The 22806-nt window shown below is 37.3% G+C and overlaps 1 protein-coding gene across 1 annotated transcript in view; it reads left to right on the top strand.

Moving 5' to 3' along the window:
* HHIP (hedgehog interacting protein) overlaps window positions 1-15241 on the top strand; it is a 70817-nt gene extending 55576 nt beyond the window's left edge. Inside the window, exons 12-13 of the mRNA XM_069012889.1 lie at window positions 10178-10326; window positions 12683-15241. Coding sequence (XP_068868990.1) covers window positions 10178-10326; window positions 12683-12876 — 343 coding nt within the window. The 3' untranslated portion in view covers window positions 12877-15241. The remainder of the gene's footprint in view (window positions 1-10177; window positions 10327-12682) is intronic.
* Window positions 15242-22806: the final 7565 nt, after the last annotated feature.

Genomic DNA, 22806 nt, shown 5'->3' with positions numbered 1-22806 from the left:
CTTTCCTTCAGTAGGTTAAAAACCAGAAGGTAACTGCAGTTCTCTTCATGTGGCTGAATTATGCAATACTGCCAATCAATAATAAGGAAAATTCTCAATGCAGGGGACTCTCTAAAAGCAAATGTTCAGCAGCAACAAGCAGAATTGATTCACTGTCTCAGAGGAAGGGAATGTCAGAACAACAGAGCAGTGACCAGCACTAACTTTTGGGAATTTTTACACTTTGACATTGTGCTGAAAGCTGCCCAGTTTCCCACCTAGATGTATATTCTTAATTTGTTTTCATAGAGATGTAGACATACTTAATGTGGAACCATGTGGACTGGTAAAAGATGCTCCTGGTAGTTCTGAAGCCAAATGATTTGTAAGTACCACAGAAGTTACACAGCATCAATGGAAGGCAGATGCTGGAATTCTCCCCTGTGCTGCTGCTTCCTCACCTGCTACTGTGATGGGACAATGCACAACAGGAGCTGGCTCCAAAGATCAGCACTGTGTGACAATACCTGTTCTGTGTGCTGAAAAGCAACTTGGCAGTCCTAGCCAGTGTCAGCTTCACCATAAGTAAGCTCTAAAGAACTCGTTCAGTCTTTCCCAAACATCTCTTCTGTTGTACAGGAGATACCACCAATGGAGAATAGTAGAGGACTCAGTTCTCAGTAGGTGTGAGTTGTCACTCCTCCCTGGTATTCAACATCCTTCCATACCCCTCCCATTACCTGTCTTTCCCTGGGCAGGCTTGGAGCACCAAGGAGGGAAATCCTGTGTCCTTGGACTCTGTGCCAGAAATACATGAAATTGTTTAACAGTTCTTAAAGAACTGCTTCCAAAGGGCTTATAAATCCCACTCAAGTGATTTATAAGACATGGAATTAATAGGATTGGTCTAATTATTTTGGCTAATTTACCAGTTGTAAAATGAGGATAAATGAAAATTATCAAACCAAAGTTCCTCAAGGCATGATCTTTGCAGAGCAGCTGGAGCTATGAAAATATTAAGGAATCTGGAGGGACTGCAAAAAGCCAGTTCCCAACATGACCCAGGGCCCCAGCAGCAATAAGAGCTGATGACTAGCAGATACTCACTTTAGCTGAGGGAATACCATTTTCTTCATGATGGATCTTGCTGCTCTATCAGACCAACTTCTGACATGTAAAAGTAGCACATCCATCCTGCAAAGTATCAGAAATCAATTCCAAATGAAACAGCCAACAGAAATGAAGTTTGCTGTATAATTACATTGAGCCCATCATACCCTACAAAAGCAGTTGCCTATTTCTTCAGCACCTACTTCAGCATGTTCCTCCATGAGTATCAGATACAGTTAGACCTCCATTTTTGGCTTTGCTGTTAAGAGAGGAATTTATTTTCTTGTCAAACTTAAATTCTAAACATTTTTACTCGGATAACAAGTGAATACAACAATAAAATCATGACATTGGATGCATGCTGTACTATAAGTTACAGTAGAATTTCAGTGGTAGGGGAGTTTCAGTGTTTTATAATTGTACTATCCCAAAACTACAGCAAATAATTTGGAAGCAGATGTTACTGCAGGTTAGTGCAGTCTGTCAGTCAAGGTTATTATGTATGTTTTATTTATGCTTTCTGGTATTGAAAACATTTTTTTAGAACAAAACTTGCCATTCTTCCTGGGATTGTTTAGTCTGTTGGTGTATGGTTTTAAGTGAATTTTACACCCTAAATCCACTATTAGTATCTAATTACATGGGGCTGCCTTGTTTGACCTCAGCTTTTTGTTCTTGTTACCTCTTCCAGTAGGGTGGTCTTCAACTGACATACCTGAAAGGCCAGACCTCCCATTGCTGCACTCATGGTTGGCTGTTTTCATGCATGGAAAAGGGTCAAGACTGTGTTTGGTTACTGGTGAAAGTAACCAGAAAACTATAAAATACTTTTGTAAATTGGCACACAGTTGAAATTAAACAGACTGTGGCAAAGGGATATAGTTTTTGGTAACGCTTCTCAGAAGCATGGGATAATTTTCATTCAGGCAAAGTTTTGAGTTTTGTTGCTTTTCAGTCTCACACTATTGCAGATTTTAAGGGAAAGATAATGAGTGAGTGACTTCCACAAAAGAGCATTGCAGCTCTATTTACCATTCCATGCTAAGTTCATATACCACCCCTGTAAACAACTTAAAAATTCCATGGCTTTGGCAAATGTTCATGTAAAGTTTTAGTAACAGAATATTGTTATTTACAAGATAACATTCTTTTCCGTGTTAATATTTTGTTGCTTCTCCTCGTGGTGTGCACCATACCAGTACAGCAAATATCCACATAAACCCTACCATGCTAAAGCTTTCCAGAACACAAAGTGAAGATGCCGCAGGTGGACTATGAGTAGCAGATAAAAATAAAATCATCTAACTATTGGTTTGTCATGTCTTAGAAGTTCATTGATTATTAAAAAAACCCTGTGAGAGGTGGCCCCTGGCAGACCTGTTAATTTGCAAAGAGAATCTTCCATGCCTGGGGCAGTGTAAAAACCAAAATTATAATTTCTTGCAGTAGCCCCTTGCTGGAAATCAATAATTCCATGCAAACCCATCCTTCTTCTGCAGATGGTCATTTATACACTGCTGCAAACTTACAAAATTATTCTTTTATTTTAAAGAATGAACATTACACGGAGGTGCAGAATTGGATTTCTTTTGATCTTTTTAGAATCATAGAAACATTAAGGTTGGAAAAGACCTCCAAGATCATCAAGTCCAACCTTTGACAGATCACCACCTTGTCAACTAAACCATAGCACTGAGTGCCATGTCGAGGTGTTTCTTGAACACCTCCAGGGATGGTGACTCCACCACTTCCCTGGACACTCCATTCCAATGCTTAAAATCCCTTTCAGTGAAAAAATTCTTCCTGATGTCCAACCTGAACCTCCCCTGGCACAGCTTGAGGCCATGTCCTCTTGTCTCGTAGAAAACTACTGCATAGTCAAAGTTGCTCTCAAACATAACCATGACTCCTATTTTTCTTGTATCAAATGTAGCTTAAGACAGAAATCTATTACTTGGATATAGAAAAAAATCAATTTAAGTGGGCAGATTAAAACATTAGGAGATCAGAAGATGAGAATAATCCTGAGAATTCTTTGCATTAGTCCTCAATACTCAGCAATGAGAAAGTCCCATCCTAAACCAATCCTTCATATGTAACAGAAATGAGGTGTTAAACGGAGGTGATATATGACAAATTAATGAACATGATCAACACGGAGGTTCTGAATCCCACAGTCATTAAAGCAGTTTGAAATACAGCATTCCAGGTACCACAGTAAAACTTTTGTTCAGTTCTTCCAAATACTTCATGTCAATAACTAGACTCCCACTGAAAGCACCGAGTGGAATAATCCTTCTCTTTGTAAAAAGGTTGCTATAATGATAAATTGGTGCCTGAGAACTCATGGACAACGAAGTGATTAAAAAAAGCCCCACGTATGTGAGGTGCTGCAAAATATAGATATACTACATATTACCAAAAATCCCACAGAGAGAAGAGTATAGCCAATAGCATATTTAGCTTTGAGGATGGAGGAGTTGTGAGAAACATTAAAATTAAAAGCACATAAAACCAACATTGGGTACATTAGTTAAATTGGCAGTTAAGAGAAGTTCTTAAGGTAAAAGTGTGTCTCTGAAAAATATATCTATCGTTTGATGATTATCAAAAAAACCCATTACCACTACTTTCCAGGGGTTGGAACTAGTGAGAAAATACTGGGAGAAAGACTTATGTTCTTCTCAACTAAAAGGTGGGGTCAGTCAGATACCCTGAAGGTCAGTGCAAATACTAGCATTTTATAGACTGTTTTTGTGGCCAAAAACCAAAACCTTTTTATTTTCTAGTTTTCTACTTTCTGTTTCATAACTTTTCTGTTGTGTTTTCTGTTTCTAAAAATACATACTAATATCAATCACAAAAGTATTGATGAATTCAAAAGAAAAAATAACTAAGTAAACAGTGATGTAGAAAATGTATAGAGGTCCAAAGATTCCAGTTAGTTGATAACAGAGAAAACAGAATACAAACCCATTAGAAAAGAAAAAGTAATCATTTTTCTAGCATGATGAGAGGAGAAAATCAACTGTGAAAATGAATATTTAAATAAGTAAGATCTGTTGATAGGTCCATGCAGTCTGTAATTTAAACATTATTACTAGACCAAGAAGTAAGAAAATAAACTTTGGATGGTGGGAGAACAGCCATAAAGTGGCTTTGTAAGTCTTCTTTTAGAGTACTTATAATACGATCACTTTAATTTCTAAGGAAATTACAAATAAAAGGAAAGATATTCAGAGAAGAGTTCTCAAAACGACAGACAATGCAAAAGTTTTCCATTTAAAAGATGTTCTGTATCTCTTGTGAAGTTTTAAGTGTGAAGCTTTAGGAGTTTGCCACCATCAATACGGTGACTCCAAAGGGGATGAGTAATTGTTTTGACCAGGATGGCTCCCTGAAAGCAACAGGTGATTTTTATGAATGAGGGCAGAGCCTGAGTACGTGTTCCTGCACACAGAAGAAGATTTCCTCTTCCTCTCCTTGTAACACCTTATAGATCTGGATTCCAATGTGTTTCATATCAACAGCCGGAATAGCTGCTTCCTGTTGGATTGAAACTTGAACTTGATTCAAACCATCTCACTCCTCTTTCTTGCCCCTCCAGAGTATATAATTCCACTTATCATCCTTTCCATCATCACCTTCCAGGATTTCCGCTGTCGGAGAGCATTTGCAAACAGACTGATTTCAAACACGAAGGGACAGTATCTAGGTCATGCCTCATTTTGACATTGTTCAGGCTCTTTAGAAAACCATCAGTGATTGGATTTTTTAGTATGAGTCAGGAGTGTTTGGTGGTATGACAGAAGAAAAGCATTTATGAAAGTGTAGCCCTGTTTGAGACTTTAATTACTATGGAAATGGAAACACACAGTTTTAGAGTAATCTGCATCAAGATACTCAGTTCTGATGGGTTATAGATAAACTCCAAAGCTCCTACTGGAAACTCTCTGTAGAAGGAGCCAATTTTGTTGGTGAATGCCCTCACCAACCCAGGTGGGCCATATGACTTCTTTCTGTTCAGAAAGTTACTATCCCTTAAGTCATTTGAGGGAATGGAAAGCCAGAATTAATGTCTAATTATGTTTAGTTTAGCCAGAGCATGCAAAATTCTTATCTCATTTACCTACCCACATGCAGTTACTATTCCCACAAGAGACACTAAAGAGAAATTAGAGCTTTTTGCGAATACCAGTCTAGAGAGTTTCACTTTACAGAAGTACTTCACAAAAACTCCTTTGTAACCATGATGGAAAAACCTAAGGATTTTTTTCAATCACATCACAGCTCACTGACTGTAAAAGTTTTTGTTTTGGTTTCGTAGTTTTTTTCCCCTTTTCTTAAAGTCTTTCTAGTGTTGGCTATTAAGGAGTTCTCACTTTTTATCACTTTATAAGGAAAAAATACAGCTCAGTTTATCTTTTGCTTATTTTCTGGAGCCTGCAGGAAGCCTCTGCCATCCTAAAGAAAGTCACACATAATAGAGCAGCTTTAGCCCAGTAAGCCAGTCTTTCCCAATTCATCAGTCAAAGTGCTATGCAAGTGGCCCCCTAAATTGATAAATTCCCACAGTGCCTGTTGACCCAGCTGCCAAGTGCTCATGCAGCAGGTGTTGTTTTCATGACCACCCTGACAGTAATACAAACTGTTTAGCAGTTGCATTGACCTCTTAGCTATTAACATTGATACAGGCTTCACTAGGGACTAGTTTTCAAACATGACAGAATTTCTTAAGACTAGAGGTCATGAACAAGTATACCATATAAGAATAAATTTGATATGCTGCTGAGTTTAAATCTTAAAAGCCATGAGTTTTTTCCACATTATTCCCATGTAGTAAATCTGGAGACAAGTAACGAGCTTTTGGCATCTCTCCCAGGACTAAAGGTATACTTTTTAATTTTAGAAGCTGTACCTGAAGAGATGCTATATTTATTCTATGACAAGTAGTAAATTTAGGCTATGACAAGGAGTGAAACAAAATTATTTTTTCTTGACATTTTCCCTTATAAAGGAAAAAACCTCAACAACTAATGCACAAGTGTTGGTGATACACTTAAGCATCATTCTAATACCTAATATCATATGTGCAGGTAATTGAAGCATAACATTCCATATATTTTGTATCAGGATTTCTACAGCACTGTCTCTTGTTTGAACATCCAGGAATTTTGTCTGGCCTTTTTTTTTCCTCACTATAGTGGGGAAGTAGAGATTTTTGATACTGTGTCAAAAGCCTGGTGGAGGAATTGTTTTCTGTTCAGTACCATTGTTTTACTGCTGAGTTTGGCCCTCCATTTGCATTGATTTATGCACATCTGAGTTACAGATAGCTCATACAGCAACTAAATCACTCTGTGTGTTTAGTGGAGCTGTGAAGAGATGCACTAAAGAAAGCATGAAGTTCTAAGCTATGCCAGGATGAGTCTTAATCTATTAAAGCATGTTGGACTTTTATATGCTTCTAAACTAACAGTAGAGGCTGCTTTCTTCTACTAGCTATGGTAAGGCAGCAAAAATTATTTCACACATTGCAGAGTCAAGAATTCCCAGCTCACTGCACACGTCAGCGAAGGGATCCAGCGAGGCCCCAGCCCCCAGTACAACTTTTCCTCCATGTTCCATACATTTAGAGTTGTTATACAGTTTCATGAAGGCCTGTTTTAACAAGCAAGATATACTGTACTGTACTGTATATATGAACAGCTCTTTAAGATAACTAGAATTGTGCAGACCATATAAATAGTCATTATCAGCTACATTTTTGGCTGACTTTCTGCGGACCAAATAGTGCTTACTGTAAGAGTAATCAAGCTGTACCCTTTAGAGTTTTATAGATTGAGGATACAAGGAAAAAAATTCTCTCCAGCCCAGAGTGTGGCTCCATCCATTCCCCTCCATTTTCCACGTCAGGAGACACAGCGAAGCACTGGTTATATAAACAAAGCCATGGTCCTGTCTAAGTGCAGGAGAGATCGAGTCCCAACAGTCAGTATCAGGACTTACGTTATCTTTGTGGGATTCACTTCAACTTGCGCTGAGCCTGACCATTTCCACCCCTTTCAAGCCCTAAGAATGCAAAGTGTGAGCACTGTGGGGCAGAGGCTTTCTCTCAATGTGTGTTGGTCCCAGAGCAGCACTCGAATCCTGAGAAAGAAGTGTGGCTTTTCCCAGAGCACAGCTAAGGGAAAACCAGCGATTCTCACACACGAGGATTCCGCTGCAGCTGCATTTGTATTCCTCTTCTCCTAAGGCATCCTGCCAACCAGAATTTTTTCCATCTTTGTTTCTATTCCACCTCACCATTAATAAATACTATCCAAGGCTGATGAGTGCAAGTTATTGATTGATGGTAGAATAAAAGGCAAGGTTATATTCACAAGTACCAAGAGCCGTAGAAAACTTTAAATCACAAAAGTGACCAGCCATGCTCAGCTGGATACAAAAAAAGTGTGACTTCTACCTTCCTAATTAAATACAAAAAGAACCATATATTCTAGCCCTATCATAGATAAATACTTCACATCTATTAATAAAATAAGTCATCATCTTCCCAAATAAAATACCTCTGTGACTTACAAGGTCATTCTTTGCTAAAGATATGCCACTTGAGCTCTTTTTCAAGAGATGCTCCAGGAGCCTGAGGTTATGCTTCCTGCTAAACACTGTACTGTTCTTGTGGTTGAGCAAGAAAAAGAGAAGCCTCCCATTTAAAGTAACTTGAAATAAATGGGTTTTAACAGTGACAGATAAAGAATGTTGTCTCCTATGCAGTTGGCTATACAGAAATAATTTCAAATGTAGGGGTTTTTTTCCATACATAGGAATTATAAGACAGATCTTTTTACTTTAAATCTGAACAAGTCTCCACTGAAAATCATATTATTTTCTAGAACCATTTCCCAAGTGTGATATTTGCATATAATTTTTTAAGTGTAGAAACTTTCTAACCAGATCATATGTAATACACTCAATACAGAACTGGAATTCCTTACAGGTCAAAAAAATAATGCATTATATTTAAAAGACAGCTGTGGAAATATGTAAACAGTCAAACTGAAAGGGTTTCAAATATGCTGCACCAAAGGTGTCAAAACATATTTCAAAGCCCTTAAATAATATAGGACCTTCAGTCTGATTCTCAGAAATGCTTTGGAAATCAGGACTTGGTGCTACACTAAAGAAGCATCTACACATTCTTTCTGTCCTTGACATCTTTGGGGAACCAGCTCTCGTGTGTGGATGCTTAAATAATCATGGCAGTAATTAGGACTGAGCAGAGAAAGTGCTATGCTGAAACAAACCAGTGGGCCTGTACTGTATTACTCTGTTTCAAAGAAAAATGCAAGAAACCCTGTAATGGACTATTAACAAAATGCTTGCCAAAATGGGAGGAGGAAATGTAAGCCCAGTCAGCAAGTGAGGGACTTAGGTATGAATGCTTATTTTTTTAAAAATTATTTTTTACCCTATCTAATATTACCTTGAATGGCCCCATTGTGCACAGAAATATCTATTTAAAAACCTAGTGGAACATGTGCTTCAGATATCTTTTGCTATCTTAGAAGCCACGAGTTCACCTAGTTAATTTTATTTTCTTTAGCTTAATTTTTTTTCCCTTGATGTTTCTTCTGATGTTGAAATGGGAGATAAACAAGAATGCCCAGTTTTTCTCCACTTTTTCTTCTGTCACAGTTTTCTGCACCTCCATCATACCTGTTTTTTCTCAGGATTCAAAAACTATCCTTTCCTCCATGCAGGAGTATCACTCTAGGAATTTAATATTTGACAGGGTCCTCAGTGCACGAGCTGCTATTGCAGTTATTTGCATATACCTGGGGTGTAATACTGATGTCAGTATATTGAACAATGTTATTTTCTATTCTATTCTATCTCATAGATTTGGTTTGGTTTGGTTTGTTTGAATTCTAGCTGGACACTTAGCCAAGGTTTCTCTAAGCTCTCCACAAAACTCATAGAATCTTTTTCCTGCTCATTTCAACCTTAGTATGTATGGCAGTAGTTCAGGTGATTTCCTTGAAAATGTGTAATTTTGTATTTGTCACTAATTAACTTAATTTTCCATGATGCTCCTTTTCAATTACTTGATTAGATCACTTGGGAGATCCTGACATTCTTTTCCAAACTTGTACCTGTTTGGTTGTACCTGTGCCAACCAAACCTACAGCAGAGACAAAACATGGTACCTCTACTGTGAACCTGTAGCTTTTGGATGACCCTATCACCCCAACCAAAACATCCAGTTCCAGAAATATTCTAAGTCAGCTGAACTAGAATTTCCTTCATGCATACGTTCCACAGAATCACCTGATGGTGAATGGCTGAGTTTGGAAGGCACCTCTGGAGGGCACCTGGTCCAACCCCCCTGCTCAAGCAGGGATTCCTACAGCCAATTCCTCAGGACCATGTCCAGACAACTTCCAAGTATCTTCAATGACGGAGACTCCACAACTCTCTGTGCAACCTCTGCAAGTGCTTGGTCACTCTCAGGGTGACAAAATCTTTCTTGATGTTCAGATGCTTAAATAGGCATCCAGAATGCACAATCCAGATATCATTCCACGAAGATATGGAAGTAAAAAGCCAGCAGTGTAAAACTGAATTTGTAGACAGAGGTAGTACTTCTGCCAAATTATTACACGTCATAATGTGTGACATAAAACTTGTTCAGGTTACTCTTCCCCCTTTCTTAGGGAAAATCTAGATCAGCTAGAAGTGCAAAAAGACACCGTCAGATGCTGCCTGTGATAAGCTGGCAGCTTTATGAACATTCAGCAAGCTGATTTTGGCAGGTTCATGCTTCAAGAATTCGCAAGGACTATTGCTTAGTCTTGTAGAAGATCTCTGAAGGCAGTTATATGAAATAATAGCAACTTGCACTGTATTTTTCTGTACTGTAACTTATCATGTCTATGCTTATGTTTTTTAGAAGGAAAAAAGAAATCTCATGATTTCTCCCACTGATAATACTACAGCAGAAAACCAGCCTTTAATAAAAAAATCAAAAATTTTCTCCTTGATCCCAACTTTTAACTCTTTGCTTGGTTTGTATGGTTTTATTCAGGCCTTTAGTCCCTGAAGAATGCAAAAGAACAACTCAGCCTGCACAGATACTGTCATCTGAATGCTCAAGGCATTGTCGGAACGGGCACTGCACTCCCACAGGAAAATGCTGCTGTAATCAAGGCTGGGAAGGAGAGTTCTGCAGAACTGGTTTGTATTATAGATTCATAGCAACAAGTGAAAAAAACAGTGACCTGTCGTAATTAGTTTTTAATTATTTGCTCAGAGAAATTTTCAGGTCTATGTTGACCAATATATTGGCCTTCAGTTCTAAGACAACATTGAAAATACTGATTTCGTGAGTTGTAGGAGAAAAATAAGTCTTTAGATGAGTAGAACTCTGAAATATCTAATGACTGTGAGCCAGTGCAGAATGCAATTGATAGCATAAATATGACAACAGGATTCTTTTTTTTTTTCCACCAAGATTTTAAAATGAAAGGAGATGCAGTCAATACATGTCGTGTGTTTGGACATTCACCTTCCACTTGCAGTATTATCACTGTCAGTGTCAAACAGATTTGTCAGAAAAGATGGTAAATCAGAACTGCAGGTCTCCATTGCATATTTTGCACTTCACTAACTTAATGCAGATTTTTTTAGTTTTGGTACATTCTTGCTTTTGCTCCTACAAAATGAAGTTGCTCCAGTTTGCTAAAGAGAATTCTATGTACAACTTATCATGAAGCAGCTAATAATCAATGCTATTTTGATCCATTATTACAGTGATTGCATCAAATCCTATCATGTAGCTTTCGATTTTAAAAGTCACTTGAAATAGTGACTGTGATCAAACTAAGATGATAGGTGTGCCTGCAAAGGGGTGAGGTGAATGAGCCTGGAGTGCCACAGCTCTGCCATCACTGTCTCAGAGGCTGTGGTTCTGTCTGAGCTGTGTAATTTCGGCCAGTGCAGATACTCCAGAGCTGGCCTGGGTACCAAGAGATGTTATGACAAAGATGTTGTTCCTCAGCATCAGCAGAGTCCTCTGACTGGGCAGATTTGGTTGGTGAGTTTGACCAGATGCCCACACAAAGAGATAACGTCAGCATAATGGCAGTAGAACTCAAAAGAATAGCAGGGACTAAGAGAAAACAAAGATCCCATGGCATGGATAGTTCAGGTTGGAAGGGCAGGAGGGCCCTGATGAAGCAGGACCATCTATGAAGTCCTGGAGCGTAAATTTCAGCAACCTTCAGGTTTTTAGTGATGAGTAGGAGTGACTTTGAAATGAAATGAGATTAATTGCTAATAATGTATCTTACTGGCAAAGATTCATGAGCTGGCCTTCTACAACCCAGCAATGAAGGCAAGTTAGAGAAATGGATGAGGTAATCTGGCCAAAAAGCTCAACTTCAATTGTCCTCACTTGTCAGTCAGAGCCCTCCCACATGTAGAGAATGAGGCCCATTCTACAGCCTTTGTCCAAGTGGAACTTAAAGTAAAAAATGCCTCTAACATGAGCATAAATAGGTCTTGAATAACCTGTTTTGTTTAAAAGATCACAGCTTTATGATAGATAATTTGATGGACACAATGAGCAAGAAAGCCACATAAAATATGTAGACTGAGGATCTTCCTTCTCTGTATCCCACACAACAATTAATAGGGATGTTCTAAGTTGAACCTCAAGCTACTATTATAGTTTAAACAAGAAAATTTACCTTACAAGGTATGAGCTTCCTTTTTGTGTAATTAAGAAACTCGTGGACAAAATCAAGAAACCTGTATTTCTATAGTGTATTATAAATATCCATAAATCCATATTAAAGCTTATTGCAATAGATAACATTAAACAGCCTAACACCTACAGAAAAAGAAAGATGTATTATATATGTATTATATTTATCAAGGTGCTGTGACTACCCCAGAAGACAATACTTCCACAACTAAAGTTATTAATTTTGCTAACAATGGGTACAGTTTAAAATAGGAGCTCTATTTGAAAAACTGAAGCAAGCTGGTAACCTAGAGCTCTATAGATAAACCAGGCATCTGCTAAAGAGAGAGAAAACTTTGAAACTTATATAACTGATAAAAATGGTTGAAAAAATACTCTGGCTCTCTTTTCTGTAAAAACAATTCAATTTTGGTCCCAGCATTAAGTGATTCAAGAGCCAAAGGAGTGCATCTCTGGTCAGGGGTAGTCTGCTTTGCTAAGGCAAAGTAGTGCATAACTCTGAGTATACAAAGGAGTTTGCCTGAGATTCTAAATGAAACCTGAATATGGGAATTGAACATTTTCAAAAAGTCTGTTGTTTGAGTTTATCAGTCTTTCCCGGGTGACATCCTCTCAGACATACAAAATTACTTCCTCTCCCTAATATTCTAAAATTTTGAAAAATATGCTTTCAACACTCTTAATATTTCAACCTTTCTATGTTGTTTTTAATTTATATGCTTTATCACGGCAAGGTTAGAAAAGCTCTAAATGAATGTGTACTGTATCTTTTTTGGTTTGTGATGTTCTAAACAAATTGGAAAATCGCTGTTTTTTCACCCACAGCAAAATGTGACCCAGCCTGTCGACATGGAGGTGTCTGTGTAAGGCCCAATAAATGCTTATGTAAAAAAGGCTATCTCGGCCCCCAGTGTGAACAAGTGGATAGAAACATCCGAAGAGTGACAAGGGCAGGTATTCTTGATCAGATCCTAGACATGACATCCTATTTGCTGGATCTAACCAGCTACATTGTATAGTTTCTGGGACTATTTGGAAACTCCACTTTCAACGGGCATTTGTTTTGAATCCTGTCATTTTTGAAAGACTGTTATCCTGCAGCAAACACCGGTGATTTGATTTACTTCATTAATTTAAGTGTAATATCCGCAAATGTGCAGAAAATCCCTCGTATGTGTGTAAATATTCCTGCGCGTCTCCGCAGACGTCCCGATATCCAATATGTGCACACATACACACGCAGCCGCTATCACGGCTTTGCAGAGAGTGGAATCTTTTTTAATATTTATTTCTTCATGAGAAATAGTTTACGAAGCAATTCCACTGTAAAAAAATTTTCGTCAAAGGACTTTCCTGATGTCTTAATGGCTTCTTTGACATCCCAGAAATCTCGTTCCTGCACCTATCTGGTTATAGCAGTGAGAAAGCAGTTTCCAAACACCGCTGTATAAACTGCTGGACTTAATAAAATCCAGTTGTAACAGTTTCTAAGGTAAACTGAACTCCATCATGAGACAATATTTCAGAACTGCTTAATGCATTCCTATCTAGGCAATTCATTGTAAGACTGTAACCTTCACTTTCATCAATGTAACTCTATTACAGAATGTTATTTCTTTATCTAGCATAGATGCAAAAATCTGGTTATCGCAGCTTAATATCAAGATTGTTTCAAGTGTTTAATAATTAAATTATATTCGCATATTTCAAAACCAGTCATCCTAGAAGGTCTGCTTTTTATCATATATTTTATTTAACGATGGGCACTGGGTTCATGTTACATATTTATATTATTTTATTTTATTTTTATAATGTAGACATCACCTAGATGAGACAGCTTTACCATGTCCTGTAAAATACTAAAGTTACATTTTCACCAACTTAATTGGAAAGACGGGGAAAGAGAGAGCAAACACACACACACTTTAATGTGTTGGGGATCTAATCTAGAAATGTACCCTTGTGTCAACTTGTATTCATTTATGCTGGATGAGGAAAAAAGCAAACGTCCACCAACCATAATAAAATTCCAGCATGTGTTAGAAGTGTCCATAAAGTGATTTTCACTGTAGCAGGACAGTGTAAGAGGTTATACACAGGCAGGCTCTGCTGATGCCACACTGAACGGAATGTCCCAGGGCGAGAGTGCACACAAGCACGTGCTGACTGTGTGTGGTGTCACTTGTACAACACCGACAGCAGTTCTTGCCAAATGCAGTTCTCAATGTTCCTTGGAGAGCTAACAGACAGCTGAGTCTTTGTAAATGCATCAATAAATGTGGTGTACATGCTGTAGTCAGGTAATTTTCTAAGGAATTAATTAGATGTAGGTGCAGAACTGGTCCCCTCTTCAGCTCTACTGGCAGTTTCTTTGTTCACTACTTACCAACTATCAGGTTTCCTTTGCACTACCTGCAAACTACCTACTGCAGCTTTTATAAAATCTTGCCTGAGAAAAGAAAGCAGAGCAGCCACAGTGTGCACATCCTGTGGTCCTTAGAAGCAGCTGCTCATGCATCAACAATTGACAACGCCTTAGCCAAGCAGATCTAAAAGTCTTTTTCGCCATGTAAAATCCAGTAATAAAATTATCTCTCCAGGGCAGCAACATACAGTGAATTTTCTCTGATAGAAATTTGTCAGTCTTCATTTAGTGAGTATTAAATGTGAAATTACAGCATAACCAATACTTGCATTTCTGTGTCTCACACATTCCAGCTCTGAGGAACAGATGATTACATTTGCCTTCCATATATGTTTGCCTGGGTTTCGAGTGACCTCATGCCAAATGGAAATTGGTTGAGAAATCTTGGTTAAGTGCTCAGAGAACAATGGTCTGCATTAAAAAGTGCATGCATAATTTTGCACAATGTAGATTCAACTGACAGTCCATTGAAAGACATCTTGGGATTAAATGAGCATGAAGACCAAATTGCCCTCTCACCCCAGAAAAGGGTGGTCCCTTATAGTCACACGAACACTTCATTGGCTAAGCAGTGTGACCAATCTTAAAATGAACCCTGTGGTAGCATCTGTAGGTTAATAGCAGCTCTTTGTCTCCACTGCTTTCTGCCTTTAGTCTTTTCCCTGAATTCCATCACAAAAAGTTTTACAATTAAAAAATGTCCTGACAACCATTTTTGTAAATTGACCTTAGCATCTAATCTTTCCTTATTCAACGTGGGTGACAAAAATGTGAACTTCTCATGAATGAGCCAGCTGTCTAAATCTGTCACATAGCACGGTTTTATTACACTCTTCATAATCAGCAAAGCAAGAAAGTTGCTGAAGTATTTTAGCAACGTTTAAATATCTGACAGAGATAACATCTTTAACACTTTATTCGATTAAATATATTTAAAAATAAACCAAACTTTAACTCCACTGTGACATGTTATTTTCAAAAACCAGCTGGGGAGATGTGATAGTTCTTTTCTCACTGCTTAGTTCCTTAAGAAATGCCACAGATGGCACCTAAATTGAAGATTCACAATAATATATATGCCATAGTCATGCAAAGGACAGAAAACAATGATCTTAGAGTTCTGATCTTAATAATAAAGACAGTTTGGTTTAATAGCGAAATCTGAAAATAAAACTCCAGTAAGAGCTAAGAATTAAATCCAGGCCTCATTCAAATCAATAGCAAAAACTCACATCAACTGTGCTGCACCCAGAAAATCAGCTTCAAAATTTAAGCAAAATTCTACAGTTTGTTTATTTTTAAAAAAATTTCTGCTCTGAGTCATTCCATAAAAACTTCAAAACTAAGAAATAATCTAAGTGAAGGTTAGAGGGAGAGGGGAGATAGCTTGTGAAACTGTTTTGATTCATTTTTAAACCATCTTTTATATTGTGTGAAAGCAGGCATCTGCATTAAGCCCACATATACATAGGAAGTCCCAGTGGAAAAGAAGTATTCTCATAAAAAAAAAAAAAGGACACAAAAAATCCTAGCTGCTTATTTATCAAAAGAAATTATACTATTAAAAAGAGTGAGCAAACCCCAGGCCTAGCCACCCAAGATGCTGATATAAAAAGGGCAACTGCAGTAATTGCCCTGAGAATTGGCATACAAAAAAAAAAAAAAAAAGGGTCTGTAGAAAGCCTGTTGCCAGTTAGGTCATTCTGCAGCCATTCTCACACAACCTCCGAGAGTGTCCCAGAATAAAACTGAGCTTATAAATGAAACTAGATAAATGAGGCAATTAGATAAGGGCCTCCAGAAGGGATTTTATGTATGTGTTCACGTTGTCTCTGTCTCTGTGTCTCTCCCTCCTAATCTTTTATTCCATTCATTTGTTCCTTTATTCAAGATACTGCCTCTCTGTTCCCAACACATTGTACATTTCAAGCATTCTTTCAGCCTTTCTGCTGCTAAAGGAGAACAAACGTACCTGTTGCAAGAAACATGACTCTCCCTGATGCCTGCTAGTTTTAAACCCCTGCTTTATTATTTTGGGACAGAAAACTCATCTTTCTCTTTTTGTATGCCGCTGATCATAAAGAAGGCATATTACTGGAGTATAAGGAAAAACATCTTAACTCCATAGATAAGCAGGGAGACAAAAAGATGTTATGCAAAATCGGCTCCAAATCGTTTCACTCCATTTCAGAAAAACAGTAAACTCATTTTTCTACTGTGCCCAATAAGAAATACTAACTCAAAGCCTCCCCCTCTGGGAATAAATTTCTTCTGTTAACACTCAGGGACACAGATCCAACCCCTTTTTACCTTTAAATCCTCACACGTTATTCTATTTCATGCAAACAAATGTAAGTTAGGTATAAATAAGACATGACACCTCTGTTTATCTCCTTCTTTCATTCACTTGTCTACATTTGGTTTTGCAGCTCCTTCCTTCCTAGACCCACAGCAAACATCAACAATTCCTGGTTGCTGCAGGTGCTTTTTATTTTTGAAACTGCCTGACAGATGTGTGCATCAAAAAAGCTTCCCAGCTGGCTGAGGCCTTTTATCTTTTGGTCATTCCACAGAATTTTGTTGTTTTATAGTGACTTCTAGCTCTGTGTCTTAGCTGGGCATTTACAGTTCAGGAGTACCAGCCTCACACAGCTCAGGCACAGACAGACTGAAGCTGGAGGAAGGCAGAAATCACTTCAGTCACTGTGCTTATCAGAAAGTTACCCATTGCAAGCCAGGAATCAGATGGCTTAACTGAAAAGCAGAATGATATTCCTGGCATGATGAAATGTAGCTTTTCCATACACATTTTCTCTAATTTGGCTTGAGAAACAAGGACCTTTTCCTATAAAATTATACAAAATGGAGATGCTGAAAATATGAACAAGTAATTTCACAGGTGCAAAGTCGCACTACAGTGAGAATGTTCATACATGTAATTCTAATTGCATTCATGAAATAGGCCTTTATAAGATTAGTTCTACATGGAAAAAGCAAGTCCAAGGGCACCCTGTTCTGCTAATTTTTCCTTAATTATGTATATTCTTTGGAAGAAATTAATGCATTTTAATTTGCCATCCTTTAGAGTATCTGTGTATCTTAATTAGGAATTATACCATTTTGATCTTTTGTCCAACTTAAAAGCTGTCCTTCATCTTAGAAAAAAAAACAAACAGAAAAAAGCTAAGTGGCAAATAAAAACTAATTATTTCCATTTTGCAATATTAAAAATTCACTAATATTTTGTCAATTATAAAAGAAAAAGTAACATTCTCATAAAAAATGCAGCCAACCCTTTAAATTCATTCCAACTCAAATTTGCAGAAAATTTGTACCAAATAATATGGATTCTGGCTACAAAAAGAGTGATCAATATATATTTCCCTAAGTAGTTTCAAGACAAAATGTTTTGGAAACACTGAAAAAAATTTAAGACTGTTTTGCTGAAAAGATTTTTCTTTTCAACCTCAGAGTAATTCAGTGAAATAAGGCACGTACTTTTGGAGATATAGGTGTGAAACAGCAGCAGCCACCTGAAAGCTTAGTACAGGATTACTTTAATCTTTGAGGCCCTGACTCCAAGTCCATTGATGTCAATTGATAATCTCCTATTGACTTCATTAGCTACAGGATTAAGTCCTTAAAAGATATCCACTTAGCTGGCAGAAGATCTTAACTTCAGACATCAGTGCACACATGACCTCTCCATGTCTGCATCTGCAGTCATTAGGCCAATGTTTTGTGGAATAAGACTGCAGATCCAGCCCTGCAGAAAGCCCTACAGAGCATTTCCACTCCTCCTGGGTTTCCTTATAGGTATTGCCAGCATTTACAAAAAAATCTGCCTGACTTCTTGATACTTCTTTAAATGTGTCCAGCAATCAGCTGATGTGAAAGCCGAGTGACTCACCTGCTTCCCTGAGCTCTCAGTACTGAAAAGGTACAGTTTAGTGATCATTCCATGCTACAGACATTCACAAACATTTAGTATTCTGGGTTATATGCAAATAATGTGTGTCTTTACCTACTGTTTACAGCACACAGACAGGCTTCCATAAACAAAATTGTCAGGCATTATTGTACAGACAGCAAGCTGCATTACTGGAGAAGAGTTTTATTTCTACTGATAAAAACCAACTTTCCATGTGCTACACATTACCAAGAGGGTCCAGTGTATCATATCTTAAAGTTCCTTTTATGGTTTATAAGATTTTCCTATTTATTTTCCTTTTGCAATGAAATAAAAAAGTAAAAACTATTTTAAATGAAAAACTACTTTAATTCCCAGGAAATTTCAGAAAGGCAGCATCAGCTAAAGCATGTGAATATACACAATGGTGTGCTCCCAGTATTCTTGGAAAGAAGGCAGAGAGAGTTGGCTGGTTTGGAGACAGGGGTTTTTATATGTAGGATACATTTTCCAGTAGGACAAAAGGGTGTTTTGCATCACAAGGCAGTAACAAACAACCCCATTTTCTGAATGTTCCTAGGAGGAGCTGCTAAAAAGAAAATGTTCTAGGCAGTCAAAATGGGTGTGCAGACTGAACTTAATTCATACCAAGATATGCTGAGACCAGAAACCATCTGGTATTAAGTCACCAGATGTAGCTTGTAGCGGTCTCCATTAGTACCAGAAGCAGTAACCCTACCCTGTGAATTTTCCAGAAATGCTATTAGCTGTCCCCCAAAAAATATACTGCAGAATTAAAACTTCAATTCCCCTTTGAGAACAATTAGATTGTAATGGGAGCCAAGCAGCAAAGGAAATAACAAACTTCTGTCACTTGAGAACATTACTGTTGTGACATTCCCCTGTTCAGCAAGTTTTATTTCATAGTAGCTGTCAGGTACTGTATGTACATTTGAAATGTGGGAAAATAGCTTAGAAAATATCACTCAGACTAGGCTTAAGTATCTTCTATAAAGTGAATTATACTACTAAGCATATACAGGCACCAATCTAGCTGGGAGCACACAAGTAATTTTAAGCATATGAGCCACACTGAAGTCATGTGCTTAACATTATTAATATAATTAAGTGCTTTCTTGGTTCGAGACCTTACAAGTCTTTGCAAGTCTACCTACATAGACTCCATATGCTATATGTGCATTTCATTTTAGGGAGACAGCAGGACTGAAGTTCACAACAAGAGAATTCAGTCTCTGTCTGTCACAAATTCTATATAACCTGAAATAATTGTGTCTTTGTGCCTCCACTCTCCATCCAAAGTTACTGAAATCAATCTTTGTAAAGCGCTTTGAGCTCTTCAAATGAAAAGTGCTATAAAAACTACAAATTATTATTATATTATTGAACACCATGTATGTATACACACTATTATGTAATATATAATATATGTATAATGCATATAAATTCTAACAAATGTATTTGTGTAATATCTGAGAAATGGAACAGTTGTATCTGGAAGTGATAAATACATAGAGTTGGATTTATTGTTAATCTGTGGATTTAATGATTTTTTTTTTAGACAAAAGGATGTTTAAGTGTATAATTGCTTTTCTTAATTTAATATATTTATGTAAATGCATGCCTGAAGTTCTGATTAGATAGTTATTCTGTGTCCCTTAAGCTAATAAAATATATTAAACTTTATCTTACTATATAAGGTACACCTGCTGCTTTAAATTTTTTTTTGTTTTAATATTTTTTTATGACTAAATGCATAATTTAAAGTTCATGAAATTTTAATTTTAATCGGCTCTTTGATCTTTGCAGTAAAAGCAAAATGCCAGCATTTTATATATTCTTTGAAATGTACACTAGTTTTATTTATATAAATTCTAAGATGCTTTCATAAAATGTGACTGAACACTGCTATTATTTTTGGAATGGGAAGTTTGGAAGGGGGTTTCCTGGACAGAAAATTAAGACATCCATATTGAAAAGATACCTGTTGCATTGCAAGCAGTATGAGAATGGACATGCAGCTGGACCAAGGGGATTTCACGCACAGGCTTTGGAAGTACAGATATCTTGGGGAATTAGTTCAGCAACAATGGGAGAAACACTGGGGTCATTTATTTGTTTTGTTTATTTCCTATATTCAGAGAAGCACATCATCAGATCAACATATGTTAAATTCAGAGTTACCATTTCCACTGATTTAAATGAGGGCCATAAAAACTGGATGCAGTGTGGAATTCTTTCCTTTTCTTCCCATCCTAAGACACAGGTTCTGTTCCATTGAACTCAACACCTGAGCATACACATGGGAGCAGGGCCAGCTCCGTAATCAACCCACTGTGTTTTATGATACAAAAGAACAATTAATCACTGAAATGCAAACTACACGTGCATCTGGGACAGCAAAAACCAGTTGGGACAGGGAGTAATAAAGAGCCAAGGGCTTCTTCACACACTAAGTTTACTTTGGTGGTTTGAAATGCTGTTGAATTAGTCTTACACATTTAACTTACCCAAAACCTTTAGCCTGTCCTGTGTTTATTTCTTAAACCAAAGAATGAAGCATTACCAACTCTATGATATTGATGCTATCTCTACATTTCAGATCGAAGCCAAAATAATCTTGAAATTTTCACAAAATTGTTTTTCCATTTTTCAGCTAGCTATACCATTAGTGATATGGGCTGGTGGCCAGCCAGAGAGCTATGATCCAAGGAAAATTTGAACTTCACCCAAATTTGAGGATATTTGGAAACTCTATTTTACTTCAGCTTTTCAGTGAATAAATATAGCAGTTGCAGCAATATTCTTTTAAATGCATTTTCCTGAAAATTTTCTTCATTTGAAGAAGCGCTCAGAACAAGAAAACAGCTGAAAGATGGCAAATAAATAATACAGAAATCCATGAGGATTGTTTTGATTTTTTAGTGGGATCTATGTATTCATGAAGAGAGTAAAAAAGAATTCTGTGAGTTTTGTACATAATTACAATAAATACAGTGCAGCGTGTAGTTCTGGTGACATCATGAGTCACTGAGTTTGTTCTTGTAATTTATTAAGACATTATGAAAACCCACTGACATATTTATAAGCCTTGGAATTAACAGCTACCTTTCATTCCTTTTACAACACATAAGACATGAATTTTACTTAGAGAATTATATATACTCAGCTGTGTACAGCAGGACTGTAATTCTACCTAGAGCTTCTGATGATATCCTAAACCTGAAGGGAAAAATTCTGAATCTGTTTTTGGATTTACCAAAGGAGGTATCTTTGGCCTCTTGAACAAGGCTTGTGTGGTTTGCCAAAAGCCATCAGAACTTTCAAAAAGAATCCAAAGCCTAAATGCACAATTCAGGAGCATTCCATGTTAGTAATACAGTTAGTACTAATATATTTGATTATATTTGATCACTATTCCCAAAATATATACTTCAAACAATCTCCTGTCCTTTTATTGCCTTCTCTTTATTTCCACACACATTTCTGTGTTCCTTAAGTCCTTGGTTCTTTCTTTGTTTTCTTACAGATTTGCTGCTTCTCCATCCTATTGCACTAAACTGCATATTTACAATTCACTGCATATTTACAAGTGTTTCATGAGACTGATTATGGCACAAGTGCTTTTTTTCTATTTTACTTTAATGAAAACACTAAGTAATGGATCAGCCCCTGGTTTAACTGTAAATTAAAAATGCACCACAAGTAAGTAGGGTAGAATCTTTAGGATGCCAAAGAATCATTTCGGTCTGTGGTTGGATTTATTTACTTTGGGGGAAGGGTTGGTTTGAGCCATATTTGATGACATGTCTATGGATGACATACGTCTCTGGCAGAACTGGGCAAAGTGGGACATAGCTTTGGTTTGGAAAACCTCACTCAACAGTGGCTTCCTTGTTTGCTTGGTTTGGGGTGGTTTCTGGGGTTTTTTTAAGTTTTTTTTTTGTTTGTTTAATTTTTTGTCTTTCAGAGCTGGATTTTGCGTGAATTCCAAAATTTTGGGCTGAAACAGTTGAATGAATGGCTCTTACACTGGTTCAACATTCAATATTCAAAATTTCAGATATTGCCAATGTTTCAGTCATCTCCAACTGTTGCTCATCTTCCATTAGCACAAATTCACTGATATCAGTGTTGCCAGGAGGTGAATCAGGAGAAGCAGTGGCTTTTTCTTTTCACTCATTTTATATCACCTCAAATACATTTCACTCAGAAGTGTCTGTCACATTGTCCCACAATGAAACTGGTGTCATTATTCTAGCACAGTTTGCTCCAGTTATACACACTGGAGCAACTTCTATGTGTTTCACCTTTCACTGTGCACATTTGATTACTCAGAGGTAGATGAGGAAGGGAATGTAGGAGTTGCATGCCTGTCCTTCATTAGAACAAGAGGTATGTTCTCCTTTCAGTATTAGAAAATTGGAATTCTGTGATATATATGCAAGCTATTTCCACCTCAGGGAAAGGGAACATACACATGAATCAAATGGCTGCCTTTGCTTCAGGAAGTTTATAAAGAAGAGATCCAAACTCCACAAACTCTCCTGCAGTGGAATTCGTGCTTTCCTGGTCGGATGAATAGAACAGGTGCAG

This window comes from Aphelocoma coerulescens, chromosome 4 (assembly GCF_041296385.1).
Source record: "Aphelocoma coerulescens isolate FSJ_1873_10779 chromosome 4, UR_Acoe_1.0, whole genome shotgun sequence".
Classification (NCBI taxonomy): domain Eukaryota; kingdom Metazoa; phylum Chordata; class Aves; order Passeriformes; family Corvidae; genus Aphelocoma; species Aphelocoma coerulescens.
The sequence above is the reverse complement of the archived record's forward strand: the minus strand, read 5'-3'. Positions and strand labels throughout refer to the sequence as shown.